Here is a 27,923-nt window from a genome sequence, read left to right as displayed (position 1 = left end):
TATAGGATCCTTAGATTCCTAAATGATTCCTTTTAGATTCAGACAGTAACAACATCTGAACAGTGGTCTGGCTTCCTAGCAGCCAGGGTTAAGTTCAACCAGTTCAGATAGGATGTTTGTTACAATAACTAGCCGCTGTCAGCTTAAAACTAACAAAACTTCAACAAAATTCTTTTCCTTTCCTTTTCTTTTAAGAGTCCCTATCACAATCACAAGCTAGAGCCAAACTCCCACGGGGCTCTCTAAGTTAACTAAGACTCTCATTCATACACTCACCCCCTTACACTCTGACTATCATAAAAAAAACTTTTTAAAAAATGCCTTTGAGAGAGAGGATCTTCTTATACACAACCTTCCTCTCTCAAGGCTACCCACCCACTCACTGTTTAACTGTCACACTTGGAATACTGACAGCAGCTGTCCCAAGCTCAGTGACCCTGTGACAGCCACAGCCATACAGAACCTTCATTCACACACCTAAACTTGCCCTTTTTATTCCCCCTTACCTCTTTTTAGAACTTTTTCTTTTTTTTTTTTCTTTTAACCCTTATGGGTTACATTGGGTTCCCTCCTTCCTCTTCTGCAAAGGGAAGACTGGCTCTGCTCTCTAGACCTCCAGGACGCTTACACACACATTGCGATAACTCCATCTCATCGCAGATTTCTAAGGTTCCTGGTAGGCCCAAAGCACTATCAATACCAAGTGCTCCCATTCGGCCTAGCATCTGCACCACAAGTTTCACCAAGTGTCTTGTAGTAGTAGCAGCCTTCCTCAGGACCCAAGGTGTTCACGTCTACCCCTATCTCGACGACTGGTTGTTCAGGGTTCCCATTCAGCAAGCTGCTATGACGTCCCTACTTCTTACCTTACACATTGATCTCTCTAGGATTTCTCATCAATTACACAAAATCCTGCTTAGTCCCATCTCAAACTTTGTCATTCATAGGGGCAGACTTGGACACCTTCAAAGCAAAGGCAGTTCTGCCTCGAACGTACTCTCACTTCTCTCACACACCAGCTACAATCTCGACAATGCTCAACTGCATGCCCATTTTCTTATCTTACTGGGACACATGGCATCCTCAGTACATGTTACCCCAATGACCCGTTGGCCATGAGTCATGCAGTGGACTCTAAGGGCACAGTGGACTCAATCCATTCAACCACTATCAACCATTGTCCACATCACCAACCCACTTCGTCAGTCTCTAGCTTGGTGGAAAAATCAGTCCAATCTCCAAGGCCTACCTTTCCAGACTCCAGATCCTCAAATAACCCTTACCACCGATTCTTTCAACCTCTGCTGGGGAGCACATGTTGCCAATTTACAAAATCAAGGGTCTTGGTCTCCAGAGGAAGCCAAACACCAAATCAATTTTCTGGAGCTACGAGCAATCAGATATGCTCTCAGAGTGTTTCAGGATTGCCTTTCCACCAGGTCATCCTGATTCAGACAGACAACCAGGTGGCCATGTGGTACATCAAGGAGGGAAGGATGGGCTCCTACTTCCTGTGTCAAGCTGCACAGATATGGGCAGAGGCCCTTTCCCACTTGATGTACCTCAGGGCCACTTACTTGCCGGGAGCGGACAGTGTGTTGGCAGACAGGCTGAGTCGCACTTTTCAGCCGCACGAGTGGTCTCTCAACCCCACAGTAGCAAACTCAATATTCCAACGTTGGTGTTACCCTCACATAGACCTCTTTGCGTCACCTCAAAACCACAAAGTAGAAAACTTTTGCTCGCTCACTCGCAGCCAATATTCCTACCAAGAGACGCATTCTCCCTCATTTATTTTTTATTTATTTAAGACTTTTTTATATACAGACAATCGTTGGGAACATCTCGGTTTACATGAAAACAAAATGCAGCACACAGGCTTTACATATAACAAGGAACAGGGATATAGAAAATTTTATCAGTTAACATGTAGACGAAATGCCACTAACTGGCTTTTAGAGGTAATAAGGAACAAAATTGTACAGCTGTTATGTATTAAAAAATTAACAGGATTTATACAACTGTTAAATCAAAACTATGTAACAGGAATTATATCCAGTTTTATATAAAAGTTAGGGTGACAGGTAAAAAGAGTGAGCTGGGGGAGCATTTTACGGCGAAAAGTATACACGAGGGATCAAGGAGGGAGAGGGTGGAACAGGCACAGGTCTTGTTAGAGAGGTGGGAGGAGCATGAAGGCGGGGTAAGAGCGGGGGGGGGGGGGGGGGGGGAAGGGCTGAGGTGAACTGCAGGGTCGGGGAGCCAGGCTAGGGGGAAAAGTTAGAGGAGGAGTCGGGCCAGGGGGGAGCCAAAGGAGGGATGGTGAACTTGTGCAAGCGGAGGGAGAGGTCGTTTGGACGCAACTAAGATGGTGGCTGCAAGAAAGCCATCTGAGCCAGGGAGTGAGACTATCCTCAGGGTAGCACACTGCCAAGAGCTAACAGCCCAGGGACAATGGAAAAAAGTCGGGATGGAACATCAATCGCCTAGAAGCCCGGGCAGTCAGACTAGCCTGCCTATGGTTCGTTCACAGACTCCGAGACAAATCAGAGTAATGTCGGACAACGCCACAACATTGGCCTACATCAACAGTCAGGGAGGAACCAGAAGCCAGACCCCCTAATGTCATGGGCAGAGGCGAACCTTCAAGAGATCTCAGCCATCCACATCACGGGGAAAGAGAGCGTTGCTGCGGATTACCTCAGCAGAGAAAGTCTAGACCCAGGAGAATGGAGGCTGTCGACCACACATTCCAATTGATAGTAAACAGTTGGGGAACACCAACCATGGACCTCCTGGCAAACCTGTCCAACGCCCAAGTGCCCAGCTTCTTCAGCCACAGGCAGGAACCCCAGTCCCAGGGAATAGATACCCTGGTACAGACCTGGCCACAGGAGACTCTATTATACACCTTCCTGCTGTGGCCCCTATTGGGCGCAATCATCCACAAGAGAGAACACCACAGGGGACCAGTACTTCTAGTGGCCCCAAACTGGCCAAGAAGACCATGGTACGCAGACATGCGAAGGCTGCTGACAGGGAGCCCCCTCCCGCTACCTCCACACAGAGACCTGCTCCAACAAAGACCAATCCTCCACGAGGATGCAGCTAGATTCTCTCTTACGGTCTGGCCATTGAGAGGACTCGCCTGAGGAAGAACAGATACTCGGGGGGAGTAACTGACACCCTACTCAGAGCACGCAAATTCTCCACATCCCCAACATACATAAGGATTTGGAGAGTATTGAAAGCCTGGTGTGAGGACCGCGCCATCGTTCCACGCTCAGTCAAAATTCCTGCGATTTTGGAATTCCTGCAGAACGGACTACAGAAGGGATTGTGTCTCAACTCCATCAAGGTACAGGTGGCTGCATTGTCATGCTACGGAAACAAGAGCGAGAGCGGCAGCATAGCCTCTCACCCAGATATCTCCCGCTTTCTGAAAGGAGTCAAGCAGATCCGACCACCCCTAAAGTGGCCGGTGCCTCTTTGGAACCTCAACCTGGTCCTAGATTTCTTAGCAGGAGCCTCCTTCAGACCTCTCAGACTATTAACATTGAAGACAGCCTTCCTGGTGGCAGTCTGTTCGGCCCGTCGTATCTCCGAGCTACAAGCACTGTCCTGCCGGGAACCGTTCCTCAGACTCACCCCGGGAACAATCCAGTTGCGCATGGTCCTGTCCTTCCTCCCCAAAGTGGTTTCTCACTTCCATCTCAACCAAACCATTTCGCTACCATCGCCAGATGAGCATAAGAATTCGGAAGAGTCTCGCAGTCTACGCCACCTCAACATCGGCAGACTCCTAGTCCGATACCTGGAAAGGTCGGAATCCGTACGAAAGATGGACCATCTATCCATCTTTCATAGCGGGAAGAAGCAAAGGGAAGTGGCCTCGCGAGCAACCATAGCCCGCTGGATCAAAGTCATCAAGGCGGCCTAAGTAGAAGCAGGCAAGCCACCGCCTTTACAAGTCAAGGCCCATTCCACTAGAGCCCAGGCAGTGTCCTGGGTGGAAACCAAGATGCTGTCACCTGCCGAGATCTGTCGGGCGGCAACATGGTCCTCCATCCACACCTTCTCCAGGTTTTACCGCCTGGATGTTCAGGCTCGAGAGGACACAGCATTTGCAAGGGCAGTACTAAGTGGGCCACGGGCAGCCTCCCACCCGGTTCGGGAGTAGCTTTTATACATCCCATTGGTCCTGAGTCCATCTGCTACACGCTAGGAAATGGAGAAATTACTTACCTGATAATTACATTTTCCTTAGTGTAGACAGATGGACTAGCATCCCACCCATGGCTGCCGTTCATGAAATTCTCAAGTGACATCTCCAAGAGCGAATGATTCACGGGTAAGCCATACTTTCCTCCAACTAGGACACCCATCCTACCGGGTGTCGACGTTTCTCGGTTGAGGGCACTGGAGGTCTCCAGCTATAACCAATTCAACCAGTTCAAATTAATCAAGTTAACCAAGGTATAAAGTTAATCAAATTATTCAAATTATTCAGTCTCACATATATCCACAATTGCTTTTCGAGGAGAATACTGAAGAGCTGCACTTCCTGCAGGGGTATATGTACTAGGGCTAACGTCAGATTGAAATATGATCCGTCTCCAACTGCTATCAGGAGTACACTATACCCATTGGTCCTGAGTCCATCTGTCTACACTAAGGAAAACGAAATTATCAGGTAATTTCTCCATTAAGTAACAGTCGGAGGTTCGCCCAGAAACTTGGGAAAATTCAGGATTCCGAGATTGAATAGATGAGAGAAAAATTCTCCATCAATTCCAACCTGCGAGAGAGAGCAGAATGGAATTTTCATGCTGCACAACCATTGGATCCAGTTTGGAAATTACCAAAGCCACTTTTAGAAACAGAGGACAAAACCTTGTAAATATTCTCCAAAAGTTCTCAGATTCTAAAGTTATAATCGTCTGCTTAACTGGCATTTGGAAAGAGTCCTGCAGCTATGGAACCGCCTGAGAAACAGAAGCTGCTGAAGAAGCCTGTCCTCTTCCCAAACCAACGTTGTCAGAGGGCAAGAAGGAAAGGACAGAACTAGTGGCTGCGGTATTGCCAGAGACAAGCAGAGATGAAGCAGTAGACAATGAGACACCTTCAGCTCCCACTGGCACTCCAGCAGTGTCATCGGTAAGCACGTGTCTTCTGCGGTAGAGACTGTTCCTGGGGGCTGAGGGAAACCTTGTAGAATGCTGCAGCAGGGAGCACACCACTGGGAGAATGCGATGGGTCCGCGACAAATGCAAACGAAGTAATAAACTGGCTGGGAGGTAAGGAGAGTTCGGTGGGGAAAATCCTAACTTGCCCCTTCCTCTTCGGAGCCATAATGGAGAGCAAAACAGGAATCTTTACAAAAGAAGAGGAGCACAGCAGTACAGGTCTAACCACTTGTGGCCATCTTGTCCCCTTAATCCTGCAGCCTTTTGATCTTTCTGAGGATATCTCGGGTCCTTGTGGCTTCCAGAAAGCCTTCCACTAAAGTCCTATGGACTGAAGTGGAGGAGATGTTTTCTCACAGGACAAGCAGGATGGTTGTCCTCACAAATGGGTGACATCGAGGATGGAGCCCACCACGGAAAACTTCTGTCAAAGTTTAATAGAACTTTGACTGGCCCCTACTGGGCATGCCCAGCAAGGCACTGACCCTGCAGCCAGCAGGGGTCTCCCTTCAGTCTTCTTTTTTCCGCGCAGCAGTTGCCACGCGGTGAAAGGAGCTCTCTAACCACGTTCCTGACAGGAATTTGGAAATTAATTTCCTAAGAAAATTTGCCCCTCAGGGGTCTCCCTTCGACAAATTTTTAGTCATCTTACGGAACCCGGTAAGTTCTTTGCCTTCTTCCATCGACTGCCGTCGAATTTGGCCCTCGAGGCCTGTTGGCACTTACCGATCCCCAGCCTAAATTTTGGCTTCCAGCCATGGCAACGGGGTTCCGTCGTTGTCCGGATTGTACCCGGACTATGTCCAATCACAGACCCCCACAGGGTTTGTGTAATGTGTTTGGGTAGTGAGCATGATGTCCTGACTTGCACCAAATGTGCCTTAATGACACCCAAGGGTCGCAAAGCCAGGATGGAGAAGATGGGGCTCCTCTTCCATGCACCCACCCCAACGCCATCGATAGCATTGACGTCATCGGAACCGGCACCGTCGAAGTTGTACCATCATCGTCAACCCTCCGGTGACCGCCGCCATCGATCGCTTCTCGGCCGTCGACTCCCGTCCCTTCCCCGGATGGGCGAGGGGATCGGAAGGAAAAGCACCGCCATCGACGGCACAAGTCTCGGCCTGTCGAGGATCCACAGCCATCGACCTCTGCTCAAGCCGAGCCACCGACGAAGAAGCCGCGAACAGACCGGACGCCCTCCACGTCTCGTTCGCCAGCATCGAGGAAACCCTCACCCTCTCGGGGTGTGGGGGCCGTGATCCCACCGGTTACGGTGGTCCCTCCGGCCCTGCCTCAGCCTCCCTCTCCCGTCGAGCCGGGTATGGTTACCCCTGGTCTCCGGGCAGAACTGGACCGGCTGGTCCAGGAGGCCATCGAGAAAGCGATGAAGAAATTACAACCTCCATCGGTACCGTCTCCGGCACCGGTTCCAGTGCCGCCCCCGGCACCGACGCCGGCACCGGCTTCGCCACCGAGGAGAGAACCGACCACCGAGCCGTTGATACAAGCGCTAGCACCGCTACTGAGCCGCATGGAGGCACTCATGACGGCCCTTCCATCGGTGATTCCAGTGCCATCGACAACACCACCGTCTCCGACTGGTTTCTCATCGGCAGGAGAAACACCGTTTCGAATTCCCCCTTCCGGGGTAGTTCCATCGGTACCTTCTGGTATATCTCCACCGATTTATCCTTCGGCTCCATCGATTCCGCGCCAGGCACCGATTCCATCGGCAGCACCGAAGCCATCGATGCCATTTCTGGTTCCACCTACCGCACCGATTCCACCTCGGTTTCCATCGATGCCTTCAGAGCCTCAGCCAGGTCCATCAGGGCTACAAGCCCCACATGATCCCTACGATACCTGGGGTGATGATGATACCTCTTCTGACACAGATTTGCCTTCGCCACCATCTCCTACAGAGAGTAGAAAAAGATCTCCTCCTGAGGATCTATCTTTCATTAATTTTGTGAAAGAGATGTCAGAAGTTGTACCTTTTCAACTACAATCTGAAGCTGATGACAGACACCAGATGATGGAACTACTTCAATTTCTGGATGCTCCAAAAATCATCGCTTCCATCCCTATACACCAGGTGTTTTTGGATCTGCTCAAGAAAAACTGGGAATCTCCTTCATCGGTGTCACCAGTTAACAAGAAAGCTGACTCCACATACCTTGACCAGTCAGCACCAGGTTTCCAAAAACCTCAACTGGATCATCGCTCTGTTGTAGTTGAGTCCGCGCAGAAGAAGGCCAAGCGTCTTAAGCCGCACTCTTCTACCCCACCTACCAGGGACAACAAATTCCTGGATAGTGTGGGACGGAAAGTGTATCATGGAGCTATGTTGATTTCACGCATAGCTTCATATCAACTTTACATGACTCTACAACAGAGCCATCCTTAAGCAGATGCAAGACTATGCTGACACGTTGCCGGACCAATACCAACCGCAGCTTCAAGCCCTTCTTCACAAAGGATTTGAGGCAGGGAAGCACGAGATTAGGACTGCCTACGACATTTTCGATGCTTCCACGAAGGTTTCAGCCACAGCCATCTCAGCCAGACGTTGGGCTTGGTTAAAATCATCCAACCTTCGCCCAGAGGTCCAAGATCGTCTTGCTGATTTGCCCTGCTTAGGCGACAATTTGTTTGGAGAGCAAATTCAACAGATTGTGGCGGAGTTAAAAGACCACCATGAGACGTTGAAACAACTCTCATCTGTCCCACCTGAGGTGACCTCCAAGCAACCGCAAAAGAAGGACTCTAAGAAGTCGTTCTTTCGACCACGCCGCTACTACCCTCCGTCAACTAGGGCTCGTCCTGCACGGTCCTCTAACAGGCCTCAGCCTCGTCAGCCGAGAAAGCAAAGACCTACTGTAGCCCCACCTCCTGGGCCTGCGGCGGGCCTTTGACTTCCCTGTATTGAGCACATGCCAACTCCCACTTCCACACATCCCTGTGGGAGGTCGGCTGTACCACTTCTTACCCCGTTGGAAACAGATTACCTCAGATCAGTGGGTGCTAGCAATTATCGCACAAGGTTACCACCTCAACTTCATAACACTTCCGCCAGACTCCCCACCCCTTCAGGCATGGAGTCTAACCAGCCATTTGACTCAATTACATCAAGAAGTATCCCTTCTTCTACAATCAAATGCTATAGAACCCGTCCCTCCTTGTCAACAAGGGAAAGGATTCTATTCCAGATACTTCCTAATACCAAAGAAATCAGGGGGGTTACGTCCAATTCTGGACCTTCGGGCCCTCAACAAGTATCTGCAAAAAGAGAAGTTCAAGATGGTAACCCTGGGCGCCTTGCTCCCTCTGTTGCAAAAGGGGGATTGGCTGTGCTCTCTCGACCTCAAGGACGCTTATACCCACATTGCGATAACACAATCTCATCGCAAGTATCTGCGTTTTCTGATAGGCCACGACCATTATCAATACCGGGTACTACCTTTCGGGCTGGCATCTGCTCCACGAGTCTTTAACAAATGTCTCGTAGTAGTCGCAGCATTTCTCAGGAAGGAAGGTGTCCACGTCTACCCCTATCTGGACGATTGGCTAATCAGGGCCTCCACCCCTCAAATTGCGCAATCCTCCCTGAAGTTGACAATTCACACACTCCTCTCCTTAGGGTTTCTTGTCAATTACGAGAAATCTTGCTTGGTCCCATCTCAGACCTTATCCTTCATTGGAGCAGACTTGGACACCTTACAGGCAAAAGCCTACCTTCCACTTCAACGAGTCCAAACTCTCATGTCTCTAGCTCACCAGCTCCAGTCTCAACACACTGCCACAGCTCGCCAATTCCTCATCCTCCTAGGACACATGGCATCCTCGGTTCAGGTTACTCCCTTGACCCGACTAGCCATGAGAGTAACGCAATGGACTCTGCGACACCAATGGATTCAAGCTTTTCAGCCTCTGTCCTCCATAGTCACAGTCACACAAGCGCTGCGCCTATCCTTAACCTGGTGGACGACTCAGGTCAATCTCCTTCAGGGCTTACCCTTTCTCCTCCCAGATCCACAGGTAATCCTAACCACCGATGCTTCCCACATCGGTTGGGGGGCCCATGTGGACGAATTACAAACCCAAGGGTTGTGGTCGCCAGAGGAAGCCGAACACCAGATAAATTTCTTGGAACTTCGAGCAATTCGCTACGCGCTCAGAACTTTCAAAGATCATCTATCAAATCAGATAATCTTAATCCAGACAGACAACCAAGTGGCCATGTGGTACATAAACAAGCAGGGAGGCACAGGCTCCTTCCTTCTGTGTCAGGAAGCTGCGCAGATTTGGGCAGAAGCCCTCTCCCATTCCATGTACCTCAAGGCCACTTACTTGCCGGGAGTAGACAATCTATTGGCAGACCAGCTGAGCCGTGTCTTCAAGCCACACGAGTGGTCACTCGATCCTCTGGTAGTGACCTCTCTGTTTCACAAGTGGGGTTTTCCCCGCATAGACCTCTTTGCGTCCCCTCAGAACCACAAAGTGGACAATTATTGCTCTCTCATTCGGAGCCAACACTCTCAGCCGAGGGATGCCTTCTCCCTCAAGTGGACGACAGGTCTGCTTTATGCATTCCCTCCACTTCCTCTTCTGTCAAGGACTCTCGTGAAGCTACGCCAGGACAGGGGAACCATGATCCTGATAGCTCCCCACTGGCCACGCCAAGTGTGGTTTCCCATACTCCAGGATCTCTCCATCCGCAGGCACATCCCTCTGGGAACGGATCCGCATCTGCTCACTCAAAACGACGGATGCCTCCTCCATCCCAACCTCCAAGCCTTGTCCCTGACGGCATGGATGTTGAAAGGTTAGTCCTTCAGCCTTTTAACCTTTCGGATTCGGTTTCTCGTGTCCTGATAGCTTCACGAAAGCCCTCCACCAGAAGATCCTATTCATATAAATGGAAAAGGTACACATCATGGTGCACTTCTCAGTCCCTTGATCCCATTTCCTGTCCAATCTCTAAGTTCTTGGACTATTTATGGCACCTATCAGAATCCGGTCTAAAGACCTCTTCCATTAGGATGCATGTCAGTGCGGTAGCCGCCTTCCATAAAGGTATAGCAGGTGTCCCTATTTCAGTACAACCCCTGGTGACACGCTTTCTTAAAGGCTTGCTCCATCTGAAGCCACCCTTACGTCCTCCGGCCCCATCTTGGGACCTTAATCTGGTTCTTGGTCGTCTAATGAAACCACCTTTCGAACCTCTGCACTCCTGTGAATTGAAGTATCTCACATGGAAAGTATTATTCCTATTGGCTATCACTTCAGCTCGCAGGGTTAGTGAGTTACAGGCCTTAGTCACCTATCCGCCTTACACTAAACTCCTGCAAGACAGGGCGGTGCTCCGCACTCACCCTAAATTTTTACCTAAGGTAGTTTCGGAGTTTCATATCAATCAATCCATCATACTACCTATCTTTTTTTCCCAGGCCCCATTCCAACTCTGGGGAACAGACTCTGCATACCCTAGACTGTAAACGAGCTCTAGCGTTTTATCTAGACCGTACAGTTGCTCACAGGAAGAGCACTCAATTGTTTGTCTCCTTCCATTCTAACAAGTTGGGACAACCTGTGGGTAAACAGGCTCTTTCCTCATGGTTGGCGGACTGCATTTCTTTTTGCTATCAGCAAGCTGGCATTCCTTTTCAAGACCGTGTAAAAGCACACTCTGTGAGGGCCATGGCGACTTCAGTAGCACACCTTCGATCGGTGCCGCTTCCTGACATCTGCAGGGCTGCAACCTGGAGTTCTCTCCATACCTTTGCAGCCCACTATTGTTTGGACAAGGCTGGAAGACAGGACTCCATCTTCGGCCAATCTGTCTTGCGTAACCTTTTTCCAACATGATGTACCAACACCCTTCCACCTTCCCAGTAGGGTGCGGATGCCCTTTCCCAAATTCCACCCCAGTTGTTGTGCCTGTTGCACGTCGTTGGGTGCATTTGGTGCAAGCCAGGACATCCTCAGCTCGGTACTCACCCATTTGTGAGGACAACCATCCTGCTTGTCCTGTGAGAAAGCAAATGTTGCTTACCTGATGTAACAGGTGTTCTCACAGGACAGCAGGATGTTAGTCCTCACGAAACCCGCCCGCCTCCCCGCGGTGTTGGGTTCGTTTTAGTTTTTACTTTTTTAGGCACTGCCTGTAGCTTTGAAAATCAGACTGAAGGGAGACCCCTGCTGGCTGCAGGGTCAGTGCCTTGCTGGGCATGCCCAGTAGGGGCCAGTCAAAGTTCTATTAAACTTTGACAGAAGTTTTCCGTGGTGGGCTCCATCCTCGATGTCACCCATTTGTGAGGACTAACATCCTGCTGTCCTGTGAGAACACCTGTTACATCAGGTAAGCAACATTTGCTTTGTGTGGCGTGAGCAGAAGGTCCTAGATACATTCTCCTGTCCCACACAAAAACTTCTATACCCTTCGGAGGCTGGCTTAAAAACCAATTCCATCAGAGTTCATCTTATTGCGATTGGTGCATACCACCATGGTGTAGATGGTACGCCCATTTCTGTACAGTGTATAGATACATGCATCATGCAGGCCTGCATGATGCAGGCCTGCTTCAATTGAAGCCTCCCCTAAGGCCTCCACTGGGTCTTGGGACCTCAACGAGGTATTAGCTCAGCTAATGAAAGCTCCTTTTGAGCCTCTGCACCCCTGTGCCCTGAAGTGATTTCCATCTTAACCAATCAATCATCCTGCCAATTTTCTTTCCCAAGCCCCATTCGCACCAAGGTGAACAAGCACTGCACAGATGGGACTGCAAGCGAACCTTAGCCTTCTATCTGGACCTGACAGAAGCCCATAGACAGTCCACCCAACTCTTTATTTTTATTTTATTTTTTAACTCTTTATTTTTAGATTTTTCAAATTTAACAAGTCAAAAATAAGACATCCAGAATATAGCAGATTAGCAAAGGAAAGAAAAAAGTTGCATAAAAAGATATAATCCTGTAAGACCACTATGTGGGGACCTAAATAGGAAATAAAAAACAAAAGGAAGGCACAATATCAAACTAATCTTGCTATATAAAACAAATTGGATTGCAACATTAGGCTCGAACAGGGAGGGGCCCTTTTTGATTTTGAAGAAAACCTTCCAGCTGATCAGGATCAAAGAAAATATATTGTAGTACCTGTTTTTATAATACACTTACAAGGAAATTGCAAAAGAAATAATGCACCCATATCAAGCACTCGTTGCTTTTTAGCCAAGAAAAGCTTCTTTCTAAGTTGGGTCATCTTAGCAACATCAGGAAATAAAGCAAGTTGTTGACCTAAGAGGAATTTGTTAGAATGAAAAAAACATTTTCATAGTCCACATACAATTGAGCTCCAAAGCAAATACAACAAGCAAAGTAGCAGTACCCTGCATTTCTATCTGAGATACTTGCAAAAAAGTTCTCATTCCCTGTACGTACCTGGATCAGTCCAGACAGTGGGTTATGTCCCCAATCCAGCAGATGGAGTCAGCATAAACTTCGAGGGGGCGTTACCATATATACTACTACCCCCTCTGCAGGAGTTCAGTATCTTCTGACTCCAGCAGATGCGAGTAGGAATCAGGGTTTCTCCCAGTTTCTGCTAGGATACTTTTCTTCCTTGCTTATTGTTTTCTTGGGCTTCTGCCTACTCTTTGTTAGTGGATCAAGTTTTCCATTAAAAAAAAAAAAAGGGTTCCAAATTTTGGGGAGGCGTGGCTTCCCCCTTGTGTTGTCTCTCTCTCTGTGCTGTGCTCTTGTGCCTTGCGACGGGGTAAGTTGTATTTTTCTTGGGTTTTTTTTTCCTTTCACAGCTTCTCAACCTCTGGTGCTCGCGGATGCCGGTGGGGCCGGCCTCTCCGCGCTCCTGCACGTGTCAGCAGCCATTTTTGCAGCGCCTCAGGGGCTGCTAGGGCACACAGCAAAGGATTTCTCGGTGGGTTGTGAGGCCAGGAGGGCCCCCCCGCGGCGCTTTCTCTTGGCGGGCAGTGCAGGCCGACCGGGCCCCCCGCAGCGGCGATTTCTCTCGCGGCCCCCCCCCCCCCCCGAGGCTTAATTTATTCACTGTTGCTGCCGGTTTTTACATTTTCTCGGCGATCCCGATGCCGCGGCCGGCGCGTTGTTCGGCCTGCGGCGAACCTAGGTCTAGGATTTCCCGCGAGGGCATCTGTGCACGGTGCCTTCCCAGGGGGGAAGGCACCTCGCAGTCCCTCGCCGAATTTTCCTTCCTGCCTGGTATGCCCGGGAGGCGCGGGCCGGCCCCTCCCCCATTCCTGGCGGGAATGGCGGCCATTTTACATTCCCAGCACCCTGAGGGGACTCAGGCAGCGCTGGATGACAGGGATACTGTGGCTGTCTCTCCTCCAATGCTGTTGCCGGAGCAAGACCCGCAGGTGCAGGGGTCTCCAGGGCCCCCCCCCCCCCCCCGGAGCTCCCTCTGGCAGACCGGGGTTTTCCCCGGAATTTATTCTCCTGATGCACACGGCGTACCTGCAGGGGTTAGACGCTCCTATGGGTCCTCCCCCTGCCAAGGTACCGTGGACAGCCTCTTCTGCTTCGTCTTCTCAGGCCCCCACCGCCTCGGCGGCAGCTGGGGCACCTCTCCCTCACCCTCCAGCTCGGGCCCACATCCCGACCGGGTCTGTGGGAGCAGTGTCAGGCCCAGCGGATACTGGACCGGATCTTTCGGACTTGGGCCAAGGGGACCCCACGCCGGAGGGAGACGACCCGCGCACGCTCCGCCTTTTCCAGAGGGACGAGCTGGATGACCTTATCCCGCTCATAATTCAGGAATTGGATCTGGACCCTCCGCCGGATCCGCCCGCTCCAGTAGCGCCTGCAGTCGTCACTTCTTCGAAGAAGGGGGATCCCATCCTGGCAGCCCTGCAGCCGAGAGCTCGAGCCTTTCCCATTCACAATTCGTTCCTGCAGCTTCTCACTAGGGAATGGGATACCCCGGAGGCTTCCCTGAAGGTCAGCCGTGCTATGGAAAAGCTTTATCCACTACCGGAGGATTTCCTGGATCTCATCAAGGTACCCAAAGTGGACTCCGCGATGTCAGCGGTCACGAAGAGGACAACGATACCGGTGACTGGAGGAGCGGCCTTACGGGATACGCAAAATCGCAAGTTGGAAGTTTTCCTTAAGAGGGTCTTCGAGGTCTCCGCGCTGGGTATGCGGGCAGTGATGTGCAGTTCCCTTGCCCAGAGGGCAAGCCTTCTTTGGGTGCAACAACTTCTCACGTCTCAGGATCTGCCCGCCACTGAGGCCGCCCAGGCGGATAGGCTAGAAGCTGCGGTGGCGTACGGGGCGGATGCCTCGTACGATCTGTTTCGGGTCCTGGCAAGATCCATGGTATCGGTAGTAGCGGCACGACGCCTGCTGTGGCTTCGCAACTGGGCGGCGGAACTTACCCCTGAAGGGCAGAGAGCCTGGGCTCTCTGCCCTTCAGGGGTAAGTTCCTCTTCGGGGAAGACCTGGATCAGATCATCAAGTCTCTGGGGGAGAATGCTGTTCATCGGCTTCCGGAGGATAGATATCGTCCTTCCAGAACGTATGCATCCTCCTGGGCCAGGGCGCAACGGTGCTACAGGAGCTACAGGCCGTCGGGCTCCAGGCCCGCCGCCCCCAGGTCACAGCCCTGGTCGCGTCCCTTTCGCGGGCGCAGACCCGCGCGCACCGCCCCCGGAGCAGGTAATCCCTCTCCTAAGGCCTCACAATGATGTCAGGCTCGCCCACTCCGCCGCCCCCAGGATTGGGGGTCGGCTGGCGCTTTTCTACAAGGAGTGGGCGCAGATCACCTCGGACAGATGGGTACTGGACACCATAGAACACGGCTACGCATTGGAATTTGTCCGTCCTCCAAAGGAAAGGTTCATTTTCTCCCCCTGTGGCTCCACCAAGAGAGGAGCAGTACAGCTGACGCTAGACAGGCTGCAGGAAATCGGCGCTATAGCGCCCGTGCCCTTCGGAGAGGTGGGCTCGGGCCACTATTCCATCTACTTCGTAGTACCAAAGAAAGACGGATCCTTCCGGCCCATCTTGGATCTGAAGGAAGTCAACAAGTCCCTCCGGGTTGTCCGGTTTCGCATGGAAACGTTGCGGTCTGTGATCGCGGCGGTGCATCGGGGGGAATTCCTTGCCTCTCTGGATCTTACAGAGGCCTACCTTCACATCCCCATCCGCCTGGATCATCACCGTCTCCTCCGGTTCAAGATACTGGACCAGCACTTCCAGTTCATCGCTCTCCCGTTTGGATTGGCGACGGCGCCGCGCACCTTCACCAAGATCATGGTAGTAGTAGCGGCCGCCCTTCGGAAGGAGGGTGTTCTGGTCCATCCTTACCTGGACGATTGGCTCATCCGAGCGAAGTCTTTTTCCCACGGTCAGGCAGCGGTGGCCAGGGTAGTACAGTTCCTGCATTCCCTGGGATGGGTAGTGAACTTTTCCAAGAGCTCCCTCGAGCCCTCGCAGCGCTTGGATTTTTTGGGGGCGACCTTCGACACCCAACTGGGCAAAGTCTTTCTGCGCCAGGACAAGGCGCACTCCTTGTGGGATCACATACAGCGGTTCTCTGCGTTACCAGACCCCACCTCCTGGGACTACCTGCAGCTCCTGGGAGTGATGGGTTCCACCATCGACATGGTCCCCTGGGCGTTTGCGCATCTCCGGCCCTTGCAGAGGGCGCTCCTCTCCCGTTGGAAACCGATTTCGCAGGACTACCAGGTGATCCTCCCGCTCCCGCAAAATGCCAGGGACAGTCTGGGCTGGTGGTTGGATCCGTCGAACCTGGCCCACGGCGTGTCCCTCGATCTGCCAAATTGGGTGGTGGTAACCACCGACGCCAGTCTAGTGGGCTGGGGGGCAGTCTGCGATCGAAGCGCCACACAGGGGACGTGGTCCGCAGTGGAGGCGAAGTGGTCAATCAACCGTCTGGAAACCCGAGCGGTCCGGCTAGCTCTGCGACATTTCCTCCCGCTTCTTCGGAACCGGGAAGTCAGAATCCTATCGGACAACGCTACCACCGTGGCCTACATCAACCGACAAGGAGGCACGCACAGCCCGCAGGTCGCGCTAGAGGCGGCGCTGCTGATGCAATGGGCAGAGCGTCATCTCGTCCGGCTAGCGGCCTCGCACATCGCCGGAGTGGACAACGTTCAGGCGGACTTCCTCAGTCGTCAACTCCTGGACCCAGGAGAGTGGTCTCTCTCCGACAAAGCGATGCAACTTCTCGTCCATCGGTGGGGAGTCCCCCACTTGGATCTGATGGCGTCCGCTCTCAACGCCAAGGCTCCACGCTTCTTCAGTCGCCGGAGAGAGCGCGGCGCGGAGGGAGTGGATGCCCTGGTCCTCCCGTGGCCCCCACATCTTCTGCTCTACGCTTTTCCACCGTGGCCCCTGGTGGGCAGGATGCTCCGCAGAATAGAAAGCCATCAGGGGACCGTGGTCTTTGTCGCTCCAGAATGGCCCAGGCGACCCTGGTTTGCAGACCTGCTACAGCTGGTGATCGACGGGCCAATCAGGCTGGGGCACCTCCCCCAGCTCCTACATCAGGGCCCGGTATTTTTCGAGCAGGCAGAACTCTTCTGTCTTGCGGCCTGGCTTTTGAGAGGCGCCGCCTCCGGCGCCGGGGCTACCCGGAGGCGGTAGTATCCACGCTGCTGCGGTCGCGAAAGACGTCGACGTCGGTAGCCTATGTTCGAGTCTGGAAGGTGTTCGAGTTGTGGTGTTCCAGCCGGGACACGAGACCCGCACTGGCTTCCGTCCCTCAGATCCTCCAGTTTCTACAGGCGGGAGTGGACAAAGGTCTCGCCTATAATTCACTGCGGGTTCAGGTGGCCGCCCTTGGTTCGCTGGTGCGCGAAGGGGGCTCTCTCCTACAGCACCCGGACATCGCTCATTTCCTCAAGGGTGTCAAGCATTTGCGGCCTCCGTTACGGGACCCTTGTCCCTCTTGGAGTCTCAACCTTGTGCTTCGCTCCATGTCGGGACCTCCTTTCGAGCCGCTACGCAGTGCAACGCTTAAAGACCTCACCCTCAAGACTGTCTTCCTAGTGGCCATCTGTTCAGCTCGCCGCATTTCGGAGCTGCAGGCACTGTCGTGCAGAGAGCCTTATCTCCGTTTCTACGACTCCGGAGTCTCGATCCGCACCGTTCCCTCTTTCCTTCCGAAGGTAGTGTCTGCATTCCATGTGAACCAAACGGTGGATTTGCCGTCCTTCGCGGCCTCGGAACCGCGGTCCCTCCGACTCTTGGATGTCAAGCATACTCTGTGCCTCTATCTGGAAGCTACCAATGAGTTTCGGATTTCGGACCATCTTTTTGTTCTTTGGTCCGGGCCTAAGAAGGGCTCTCAGGCCTCAAAGACGACCATTGCCAGATGGCTGAAGGACGGTATTGCCGCTTCATACATTGGGGCGGGGCGGACTCCCCCTCCCGGCATCGTTGCGCATTCTACACGGGCTCAGGCGGCTTCCTGGGCGGAGGTTCATTCGGTCTCCTCTCAGGAAATCTGTAGAGCAGCTACCTGGAAATCGCTACACACGTTCTCAAAACACTATCGCCTACACCTCGCCTCTCCTGTTGAGGGACATTTTGGCGAGCAGGTTCTCCGAGCGGGCCTCGCAGGACCCCACCCGATTTAGGGACGCTTGGGTACATCCCACTGTCTGGACTGATCCAGGTACGTACAGGGAAAAGAAAATTATTCCTTACCTGCTAATTTTCGTTCCTGTAGTACCATTGATCAGTCCAGACGCCCACCGCGTTTGGGCTCTCATCCTGCTCGGCCACTACGGTCCCGTTGTGTTCTACTCCCTTCAAGAGTTCTCCGTTTTCACGGTTTTCACAGCTCCCTACACTTTGGCATGCTGTTTTCGCAGCTCCCTCCCGTTGGTGGGAAGTTATGCAGTTTGATACTTGAATTTCCAGGCTTCTTGCCAGTTCTTTAAACTTGATCCACTGAGGGGTTTTGATTTTCTCATCGGGCTTTGATATACTCGATACTGAACTCCTGCAGAGGGGGTAGTAGTATATATGGTAACGCCCCCTCGAAGTTTATGCTGACTCCATCTGCTGGATTGGGGACATAACCCACTGTCTGGACTGATCCATGGTACTACAGGAACGAAAATTAGCAGGTAAGGAATAATTTTCTTTTTTCTAATGCATTAACATCTGGTGAAACATAACTATTAGCATTCCCACTCTGTCTAAAAGGTAAATAAAATGCTTTGGTAATAGGAGGAACCAAATCAGGAAGAACTTTCTGAACCTCTATGTAGAATTTCCTTAATTCGATTGGAGAAATACTCAAGGATTTAGGAAAATTAAGAATTTGCAAATGTAATTTCCTCAAATTGCCCAACATGTCTAATCTACATTGGATAGATTCCTGATCTTTTTTTTTTTTTAATTATATCTTTATTAAATTTTAACATCCTTACAAAGCATCCACTTTGACAAAGTAATATGGTTTTAACAATTGAAGAAAAATTTTTTTCATAATTTACAGGCAAATAATATTAATTGTTACAAAACCCATTAGACCCCAATAAACTCTGGGGGGAGGGGTATCTGCAAATTAAAGGAGACAAAGGAAAAGGAATAAATTTCCCATATTCAGCCATTAATCATGCCATTTTTACATAGCATTTAATTTATTTGTATACCGTTCAACCGTTTATTCTTTCCTATCTCTTCCTTCTTATCCAAGTTCTGCTACCCTTGTTATTTGTAACTGCTCCTTCGATCACCACAGTTCTAGTTGATGTATTTAATGCACTCCCGTTTCATGTAAACCAGCAAGATATGTGCTCATGATTGCCGGTATATAAAAACCTTAAATAAAATAAATAAATAAAATAAATATATAGAAAAGGCATCATGTAAAACCAGATTTCATCTTATAGACTATACGTTGCCTATTGCAACGATATTTTTTTTGCCTCTATAAAGTTCTTTAGCTGTTCAGGTTGATAGAAGATATAGTTGTTCCCTCCATGCTTAATCACGCACTTGCAGGGGAATCGCAAAAAAAAAAAATGATGCCCCCACTGCTAGTGCTTCACATTTCAATGCCAGGAAATTCTTCCTCTTAGTCTGAGTCACTTTAGTCAAGTCGGGATAGATCCTTACATTTCCTCCCATAAAGATAACTTGCATTTTTCTGAAATAGGCACGCATAATCTTCCCCAAATCCATCTCGTTGAAAAAAGATATTAATAAAGTTGTTCTTTCTACTATCTCAGGTGTAGAAGTTTCCAAGAATGTTGTTAAATTCTCTAGAACATTTGAGGCCACTTGCACTTGCTGGGTAGAACGAACTGGAAGAAAATATACTTTATCCAGGGGTGGGATCTGATCAGTGGAAATTTCTAATGCTTCTAAAAAATAACGTTTGAGAGTCATTCTTGGTAATTCTCCCATCACCCTGGGAAAATTTAAAACCCGCAAGTTTAAATGCCTCATATTGTTCTCGACATTCTCAAGTCTTCTGTTAATATTACCACAATCTTGGATTAATGTTGCTTGTACCTGTTTTACCTGTTTAATTTCTATATCCAAATTTTGTATTATCACCGTTGTTTCTTGTTTTTGTTCTAAAAAGCAACTACTTAATTTATCTACTTGTTGAGACATTGACGTTATTTTACCAGAACAGTCCACTAAAGCCTTTGCTAGAGTAGATGTTAATTGCCAGAGCGAATCTAGCGTTACAACCTCTGGCTTAGAAATATTAAGAATGGCGTCGGGTAAAGAAAGAGGGCATTGCACAATCCTCTCACCTCCACTCCTCTAGTCACCTCCTCCTTCTTGATCCAGCTCTCCTTCGCCAATCTCTCCGCTGTTTAGGGTGTTTGGTGGGAGGGTTCCCCTCTCTGCTGTCCCCTCGGGTCGAAAGAAACCGACCCCTTCGGTCGTCACTTCTAACCGTGGCGTTGAGGTCCCTCTCACGGCCGGTGGAAGACGTTCGTCTAAGGGGGCTAAGGGTAACTTCTTCCGAGGTCGGGTCACAGTCTCCTTCCTGTGACCCGACAGCCGGACCTCTTAGCTCCGTATTCGCTGGTCTTGGAGTGCACTGCTCGATCGTTCGCTGTCCGGAGGTGACCGCAGCTACTGAGGGGTAGTTCCGAGGTCTCCCCTTTCTCTTTGGAGGCATTTTGGAGAAAAATCAGAAAACTTCAGAGTATGAAAACGCCGGCACAGGTAGGAGCATGCACCCTCTCACGGCGCCATCTTGACTCCTCCCCCCGATTCCTGATCTTTAATCAGATCACATTTCCCTACAGAATCAAACTGTTTTTCTAACTAGGAAATGCGATCAATGTTGCTTTTAAGAACTTGATCATGGGCAATTACTTGAGTTTGAATTTGTAAATTGCTGAATGAACACTATCAAATTTGGACACCAAACACTGTTCTTAACCCTTAATTGCAATCCAGAGAGTGTCTAGTGTTATCTGTGCAGGAGTCTCAAAATTTGAAACTGCAGAAGCAGTTCCCCCGGTCTGATATGCCAGGGGTTCAATAATGCTCCTTGCCGGTTCCCAAAACTTATCCAAAGCAAGTTCTCCCACCTCACGGAGGGAACTCTGTCCGCATTGTAGTTGCAGAGGAGTCTCCATAGAACTTGCTGAGATCACGGAGCTCAAAAGAGGTGCTAAGCAAGAGTCAGGGCTGAGGGAGAATGGAGTTCCCTAAAGAAAAAGCAGCATGGGACTTGTGCCAGAAGGCTACATATAACCCTCAATGGTTGGTTGAGAGAGAGGCAACTACTACAGGCATAGGTGGGAGAGGGTAAACAACTCCTTTTCTTCTCTTCCCCATTCAACCTGAAGGAAATGCAAATAAGGCAAAAGCAGGAGAGAGTAAGTCTTACTTTGAAGCGGGTCCAAGTCCATCCGTTGATGAAGAAATAAAGAAAAAATCAGATGCATGCCCCTTTGGCATGCGAGGCTTTGGCGTGCCACTGCAGAAGGTCTTTTATGGCGCTGGGAAGAAGACATCAGACGCCGGGCGGGAACCCACGCCGGGCGGGAAATCACCGCCATGCAAGCAAGGAAGAGTCGGAGAGCCCAAAGATGATCTGAGGTCTCTCCCTGCTCCAAAGACAGCCTCCCCCCTTCTTTTGATAGGAATAGGTTGGGCGATGCCATCGCCAAACAGACACTATACAGTTGGCTAGGAGATTGTATCTCCTGTTATGCCCAGGCAGGACTGCATCTTGAGGGTCATGTCAAGGCTCATTCTGAAAGAACCATGGCAGTGTCAGTGGTCCACTTGCGAGTGGTCCCCATGGAAGAGATCTGCAGGGCTGTGACTTGGAGTTCCCTCCACACATTCACATACCATTGGATGGGGATGGCCAATGCAGCAGATTCGGCCAGTCTGTCCTCGGGAACCTGTTCGAGGTGTAGAACACAACTTTCCCAACCCTAGGGCCTGTTGTTTGGGTTCAGGCTGTATCCTTCTCTGTTACCAACAGCACCAGTGTGTTGTGCCTGTTGGTCGTCTTTTATGTTGGGGAACAGCCTGTAGCTAGGGATTCACCCGTGTATGAGGATTAGCATCCTGCTTGTCCTTGGAGAAAGTAGTTACTTAACCTGTAACAGGTGTTCTCCAAGGACAGCAGGAGGTTAGTCCTCATGAAACCTGCCCGCCACCCCACAAAGTTTGGTTTCTCTTTTTTTTTTTTTTTTGTTCTATGTAATGAGACTGAGGGACCCCATGTGGATGCATGGTAAAGGGAATGCTAAACATGCTCAGTGTGCTTAGTCAAAGTTTCTAGAAACTTTGACATAAGTTTTCCACATCAGGCTCTATCTGGTGTCACCCATGCATGAGGAATAACATCCTGCTGTCCTTGGAGTACACCTGTTACATATAAGCAACTCTGCTGTCTTGAAATCTAATGGCTCATGTAGACCTCAGGAGTTGAAGGAGAGCAGGAGTGAATGAGAATTGGGAAGACTATTCCCTGAGGTGGAAGATGGTTCTGCTATGGTCAGGCTGTTCTATAAAGAACTCTCAATTTCTCATTCTTTGCATGTACTTAATATTGCAGAGGAAAAAGCAGATAAAGGTCCCTGGATTCTCTGAGGATTCTGTTATGACTAGTATCTGGAAACCTGCAAAGGATTTTCCCTTGCACAGGTCTGTCATGGACTTAATTGATTTGGAATGGGATTCCCCTGAAACCAGTTTCAAAGGGTATTGCTCTCTGGTGAAGATCTATCCTCTTCTGTCCCAGGAAGGAAGGAGGCTGAGGTTCCCTAAAGTGGATACACTAGTTTGGTCATGAAAATGACCACTTTTCCTGTGGAAGATGGGTGTGGTGCTTAAAGATGCCCAGGATCAGAAGCTTGAGGTAGTACTTTAAGCAGGCCTTTGAGGCTATTAGTATGTCTCTTCGGATAGCAGCATGTAGTTGTATTTTGGTGAGAACAGGTTTGCATAGGTCTCAGCAATTGCAGGAGTATTTGCAGATAAGGATGAACCAAAATACCTTTTCGAATCAGAAAGGCCGCTGTGGCCAAACTCAAAGGACCCACGATCACAGAATTATGCAATCAGATTTTCAGTTCTAGATCACACGAGCGAGTTTGAATTATTGGTTTCTACCTAGCATTTTTATGAAGAGAATAAATGTGGAGTCCCCTTCTTGGGTAATAGTGATGACTGTTGGCCTTTTAGGTTGGGGAGCTCATTGTCTAGGTCAGGTTTTAAGGTACTCCAGGAAGAAGTCAGGTGATCAATCAGCTGGTTGGAAACCAGAGCAGTTGGGTTGATGTTGCTTCAGTTTGTGCCGATTCTCCAGGGTTAGGCAGCCAGAATTTTGTCAGACAATGCCATGACAATGGCGTATATAAACCATTAAGAAGGAACCAAGATCTCTCAGATGTCAGCATAACCTGGGCAGAGAAAAACTTGATTTCAGTATCACATATAGTGGAGGTGGAGAACATTCAAGCAGACTCCCTCGGCTGCAGTTTTGTGGGTTCCCAGGAAATGGGAGCTATCAGAGGAGGCTTTCGCTCATTGTGGTACATGGGGAAGGCCCAGAATAGATTTGACTGGCAAAAACACAGAGGTGGCAAGTTTTTTACAGCAGGCAAAGAGTTGGTCAACAGATCCCCTGATTCAGTCATGGCTGGAACATCAACTTTTGTTTTTCCTCTGTGGCCCTTGATAGGCAGGGTTCTTCAAAAGATCTTCAGGCTTTGATAGCCAGTGGTTCTGGTAGCTCCTGATTGGCCCAGTATGCATATCTAATTTAGTTGTAGGATGGGAGTCCCCTGCCCTATCCTTGGAGTCCAAGTCTGAGGCGCAGGGTATGTTGGTTCATGGGGATCGAAGTCTATTTTTGACTTACAGCTTGGCCCTTGAGAGGTCTCATTTAAGCAAGAAAAGATATATTCTTGAGCAGTAGTTGATACCTTTTGTATTAGTGAAAGATCTCTATTTTGCTTACATCAGGATATGACAGATCTGGTGTGCTGCTAAACAGATTGCAGCCAGATACTTCTATTCCTTTGTATTCTGCAATTTTTGTAGGAAGGTATGGATAAAGGTTTAGTTTTAAATTCATCGAAGGTTCAGGTAGCAGCAATTGCATGTTACAGATGTCTGGTGCAAGGTAGGCCTCTATCCTATCATCCAGATGTCTCGTTTCCTTAAGAGTAAAATGCACACAGCCTCCACTAAGAAATACTCTTCTGTCTTGGATTTTAAATTTGGTATGGTTGTTCTGGCAGGTTCTTCCTTTAAAGGTTCAAAAACAATTTCAGTTAAATTTTTCACTTTTAAAGTGGTAGTTTGGTAGCATTCTGTTCAACCAGGCATATTTCAGAGTTGCAAACTCTCATCTGTGAATATTTCTTGATTTTGTTTCTGAGACTATGGTAAAGATTGTGACAGTCCCGTCGTTCCTCTCAATGGTGGTTTTGCCTTTTCACCTTGGGTAGCATATCTTCCTTCCATAGAGATTTGTGTGAAGAGTATTGTCTTCCTCATTCCTTTATATGCAAGGAGAATTCTGTTATGATATTTGAAGTTCATGAATGGTTTTAGAAAATCAGATCTTGTCCTGTTTGCTGGGTCCAAGAAGAGAGAAGCGACTTTTAAGTCATCTTTAGGATGCTGGATTAAAGAGGTTATAGGTGCAGGCCTATGTAGATAATGGTCTGTTATTACCTAAGAGATTGAGAAATTCCAGGAGAGAACAAGCGACTTCATGGGCAGAAATTCATTTGGTTTCGGCATTGGAGGTTTGCAAAGTGGCTGCCTGGTCTTCCTTATACTTATTTTCAAAGCATTATCGTTTGTATGTTTGAGCCAAAGAAGAGGCTTTCTTTTTGGCTCAGAAGTCATGAGGACAGGTTTGTCAGGATCCTGCCCATTGGAGGGATAGCTTGGGTACATCCTATGTGCCTGGACTGGTCTGGCAGATAGAGAAAGGACAAATTTGTTCTTGCCTGATGATGATATCCTTTGAGTCCAGCAGACCAGTCCAGAACGTGCCCTAATCTACCAAACATAGCATATTCTGCAATTACTTCTTTCTCTTTTTCAGTAAGGATATATTCAACAAAACTTCAGTATAAGGTATTTTTTGCCTGATTCATGTTTGTATTTGTTTTGGTATAATAATTTGTTTGTGTTAGGATACTGGCAGGCTGAGGTCAGCATGGGAGTCTATATAGGCTAATATCAGCAAGATTTTATTCCGTTTGCATCTGCTAGTTGGGGGGGAGCACAACCCATGCATCTGGACTAGTCTGGCTGGATGAAAGGACAGGAAATTCAGGAAAGAAATTTCTCCTTATAACCTTGGAACCAGCACTCATAATTTGACTTGCATAAAACCCATTAAGTACTTAATACTTTTGTAATAGGGTTTTCCCCGTTCTGTTTTTTTAGCTGGGTAAGTTTGCCAAAATCTTTGTGGTTTGGTCCTTGCTGCCTGACTGGTCCAGGAGGAAAGCAGCTGTTCTGTTTTAAACATAAAATCTGTCATTCTTGTTGCAGAAAGAACAATGACTGATGTAATTAATCTTCTCTTTTATCCTCTCTAGGATTCACCAGATAGTGATGATGAAAGTAAGTTTTCAAATACCAGAAGAATTTTACCTTCAAATAAGTCTTCCTATGACAGTTTTTTTTCTTGTACCAAGAGGTTAGTGTAGTTCTCTCATGCTAAACTTGCTTTAATTGTTTTCCCTTTATCATTTTTTTTTTTTTTCAGAAATGCCGGATCTGGAGTAAAGAGCTGTTGTCTTCGGGATTTGAGGGGAAAGGGTTGGGCGGGGGAAAAGATACTTCACACAGATTAAAATAATTCCTGAGTTTGGTAGCTATAAAAGCATTTCCTGCTTCCTTTAAGCCATTCTTCAACCTGTTTAAAAACAAAGAAGGTATAGCTGAGGGTTGATGTGTACCATTGTACAGGACAGTCTTAACCACATGATGCAATAATGTTATGCATGAACATCTTTCCACTGACTTCCAAGATGGGATTGTTGGGTATTGACAGTTGATAAAGCAGTTGCAACCATAAAAGATTTTGGCCTTCCAAAGATAAATCTAATTAGTAGCATCCATTTAAATGAATTTGCATGTTATGGCAAATATAGACTTTACTATTTACCCTTAAAAAATCTGTTTAATAAACAGCAAAATCTTTAAAGATTTAAGAATCTGAATGCAATGACCTATTTGAATCGGCTTACAGCATTAAAGTGATGTGCTATACCTCAGTGTCTTCAACTGTTTTATTTTGGTAATTTGTATTCCCACAAGTTTGATTAAAAAATCGTAACATTTTTCTATTCAGCTGCTGACTAATGTTCCAGATATACTCTAGCTTTAAAACCAGAGAGCCCCTGCCCACACCCCATACTTTACTTTATTGGAGCCTGTACATTTGGTATTCCACTTGTGAACTTTTACATCCTAACATAGAAGAGGAAGAAATAGCTGTACATTATATTGTTGCTTGTTAATCTATACATTTAGACCAAATTGTATTTGCACTGTCAGTATGGAAACAAGTGACAAAACATGTTGATACACTATTGGGTATATATTTTTGTTTTTTGGACTGATCAAGTATGAAAACCCTCACGTTGTGTTCAGAATGGTGGCATTTTTTTAAAGTCTGCATTTCTAATAAACTGTTCGAAGACTCCTTGGCAGTTCATTTTATTTTTTCAAAGCATCTGCATTTCTGTACCTACATGGCTTGTTCTGTTTTACTGTTTGCACATTTTTTTCATGTTTCTTTTTGAGAGAGAAATAAAAGGTAGAGATTATTTCTGTATGATAAAGGAAATCGTATTTACACTTTCCCAGCAAATTTTTTTAAAACACAAAAGTGAATTTGTGATTTGAAAATTGTAGGTACATTTTGACATGAGTTTAAAGTGTTGTGATTTGAGTGAAATAAAACAAAATGTCCTTCAGACCTCTTGAAAGTTTGCATTTTGGTTGTCTCCATTACATTGGTTGATGCTTGCTTGTTTCAAACTCTTTGGGTCTTCATGTTCACATCTTATACAACCAGGATTTGTTGTACAATATGGAATTTGAAGCTTTTAGATTTCAACCCAAATTTTTTTTAACACAAACCTACAAAGAAATATTTTCCCTTACTGAGCTTGTGGAGGAAAAAAAAAAAAGGATCTCATCTTTCATTTTGACATATAACCTGCACTCTTAAGTCAGTAGGGAAAATAATTTACTTAGGATATCAAAGCGATCTATGCTGAGCCCATTCTCAGGCCGATTCAGTACAGTGCGCTCCATCGGGTTTGGCCACGCGTTTTTGACGCACTAGCTTTACCCCTTATTCAGTAAGGGGTAATAGCGCGTCAAAAACGCGTGGCCATCTACACCCCCCCCCCCCCCCCCCCCCCCCCCCTGAAACTAATAGCACCCGCAACATGCAAATGCATGTTGATGGCCCTATTAGTTATTCCCGCGCGATTCAGTAAGTAAAATGTGCAGCCAGGCTGCTCATTTTACTTTCAGAAATTAGCGCCTACCCAAAGTTAGGTGTTAATTTCTGCCAGCACTGGGAAAGTGTACAGAAAAGCAGTAAAAACTGCTTTTCTGTACAACCTCAGACTTAATATCATGGTGATATTAAGTCGAAGGTCCCAAAAGTGAAAAAATAACAAAAAAAAAAAAAAATGTAAAATCAGCTCGCGGGTTGAAAACCGGATGCTCAATTTTGCCGGCATCTGGTTTCCAAACCCATGGCTCACAGCGGGTTTGAGAACTAACGCTGGCAAAATTGAGTGTCTGCTGTCAAACTCGCTGACAGCCGCTGCTCCTGTCAAAGAGGTGCTAGGGACGCACTAGTGCCCTAGCGCCTCTTTTTACCACGGGCCCCAATTTGAATATTTTTTTTACTGAATTGCATGCACAGGAGAGAGCGGGTGCTCTTCTGCGACTTACTGTATCAGCCTGTCTGTGGTTTCAAAGTGCTGAGGAAGGTAGATTTTGTTGATAACCTCTGCATCATGTTGGCTTTTGAAAGAGTGAACAAAGCTCATGTGCCAGCTCGCATTTAGATTGGATTTTTAAATTTAATTATTCCCCTTTTTAAATATGAGCTCGGTGAGAGTTCAGATTTGGTAAGATGTATTCAAGGTAATGGAGGGTGACGTGGCTTATCTATGAATCTCTTCCAACTCATGAAAGTCCAATAAATTTCTCTAGAATGCT

General features: G+C 48.3%; 1 protein-coding gene across 2 annotated transcripts in view; it reads left to right on the top strand.

Annotated features, from left to right (window-relative positions):
• Positions 1 to 26,656, top strand: part of PTGES3 (prostaglandin E synthase 3) — a 108,253-nt gene extending 81,597 nt beyond the window's left edge. For both annotated transcript variants that reach the window (XM_029594832.1, XM_029594831.1), the window contains exons 7-8: positions 25,271 to 25,295; positions 25,441 to 26,656. In XM_029594832.1, coding sequence (XP_029450692.1) covers positions 25,271 to 25,295; positions 25,441 to 25,460 — 45 coding nt within the window. In that variant the 3' untranslated portion in view covers positions 25,461 to 26,656. The remainder of the gene's footprint in view (positions 1 to 25,270; positions 25,296 to 25,440) is intronic.
• The last annotated feature ends 1,267 nt before the right edge of the window (positions 26,657 to 27,923 follow it).

Source organism: Rhinatrema bivittatum, chromosome 3 (genome assembly GCF_901001135.1).
Source record: "Rhinatrema bivittatum chromosome 3, aRhiBiv1.1, whole genome shotgun sequence".
NCBI classification, from domain to species: domain Eukaryota; kingdom Metazoa; phylum Chordata; class Amphibia; order Gymnophiona; family Rhinatrematidae; genus Rhinatrema; species Rhinatrema bivittatum.
This window is presented reverse-complemented; position numbering and strand designations above follow the sequence as displayed.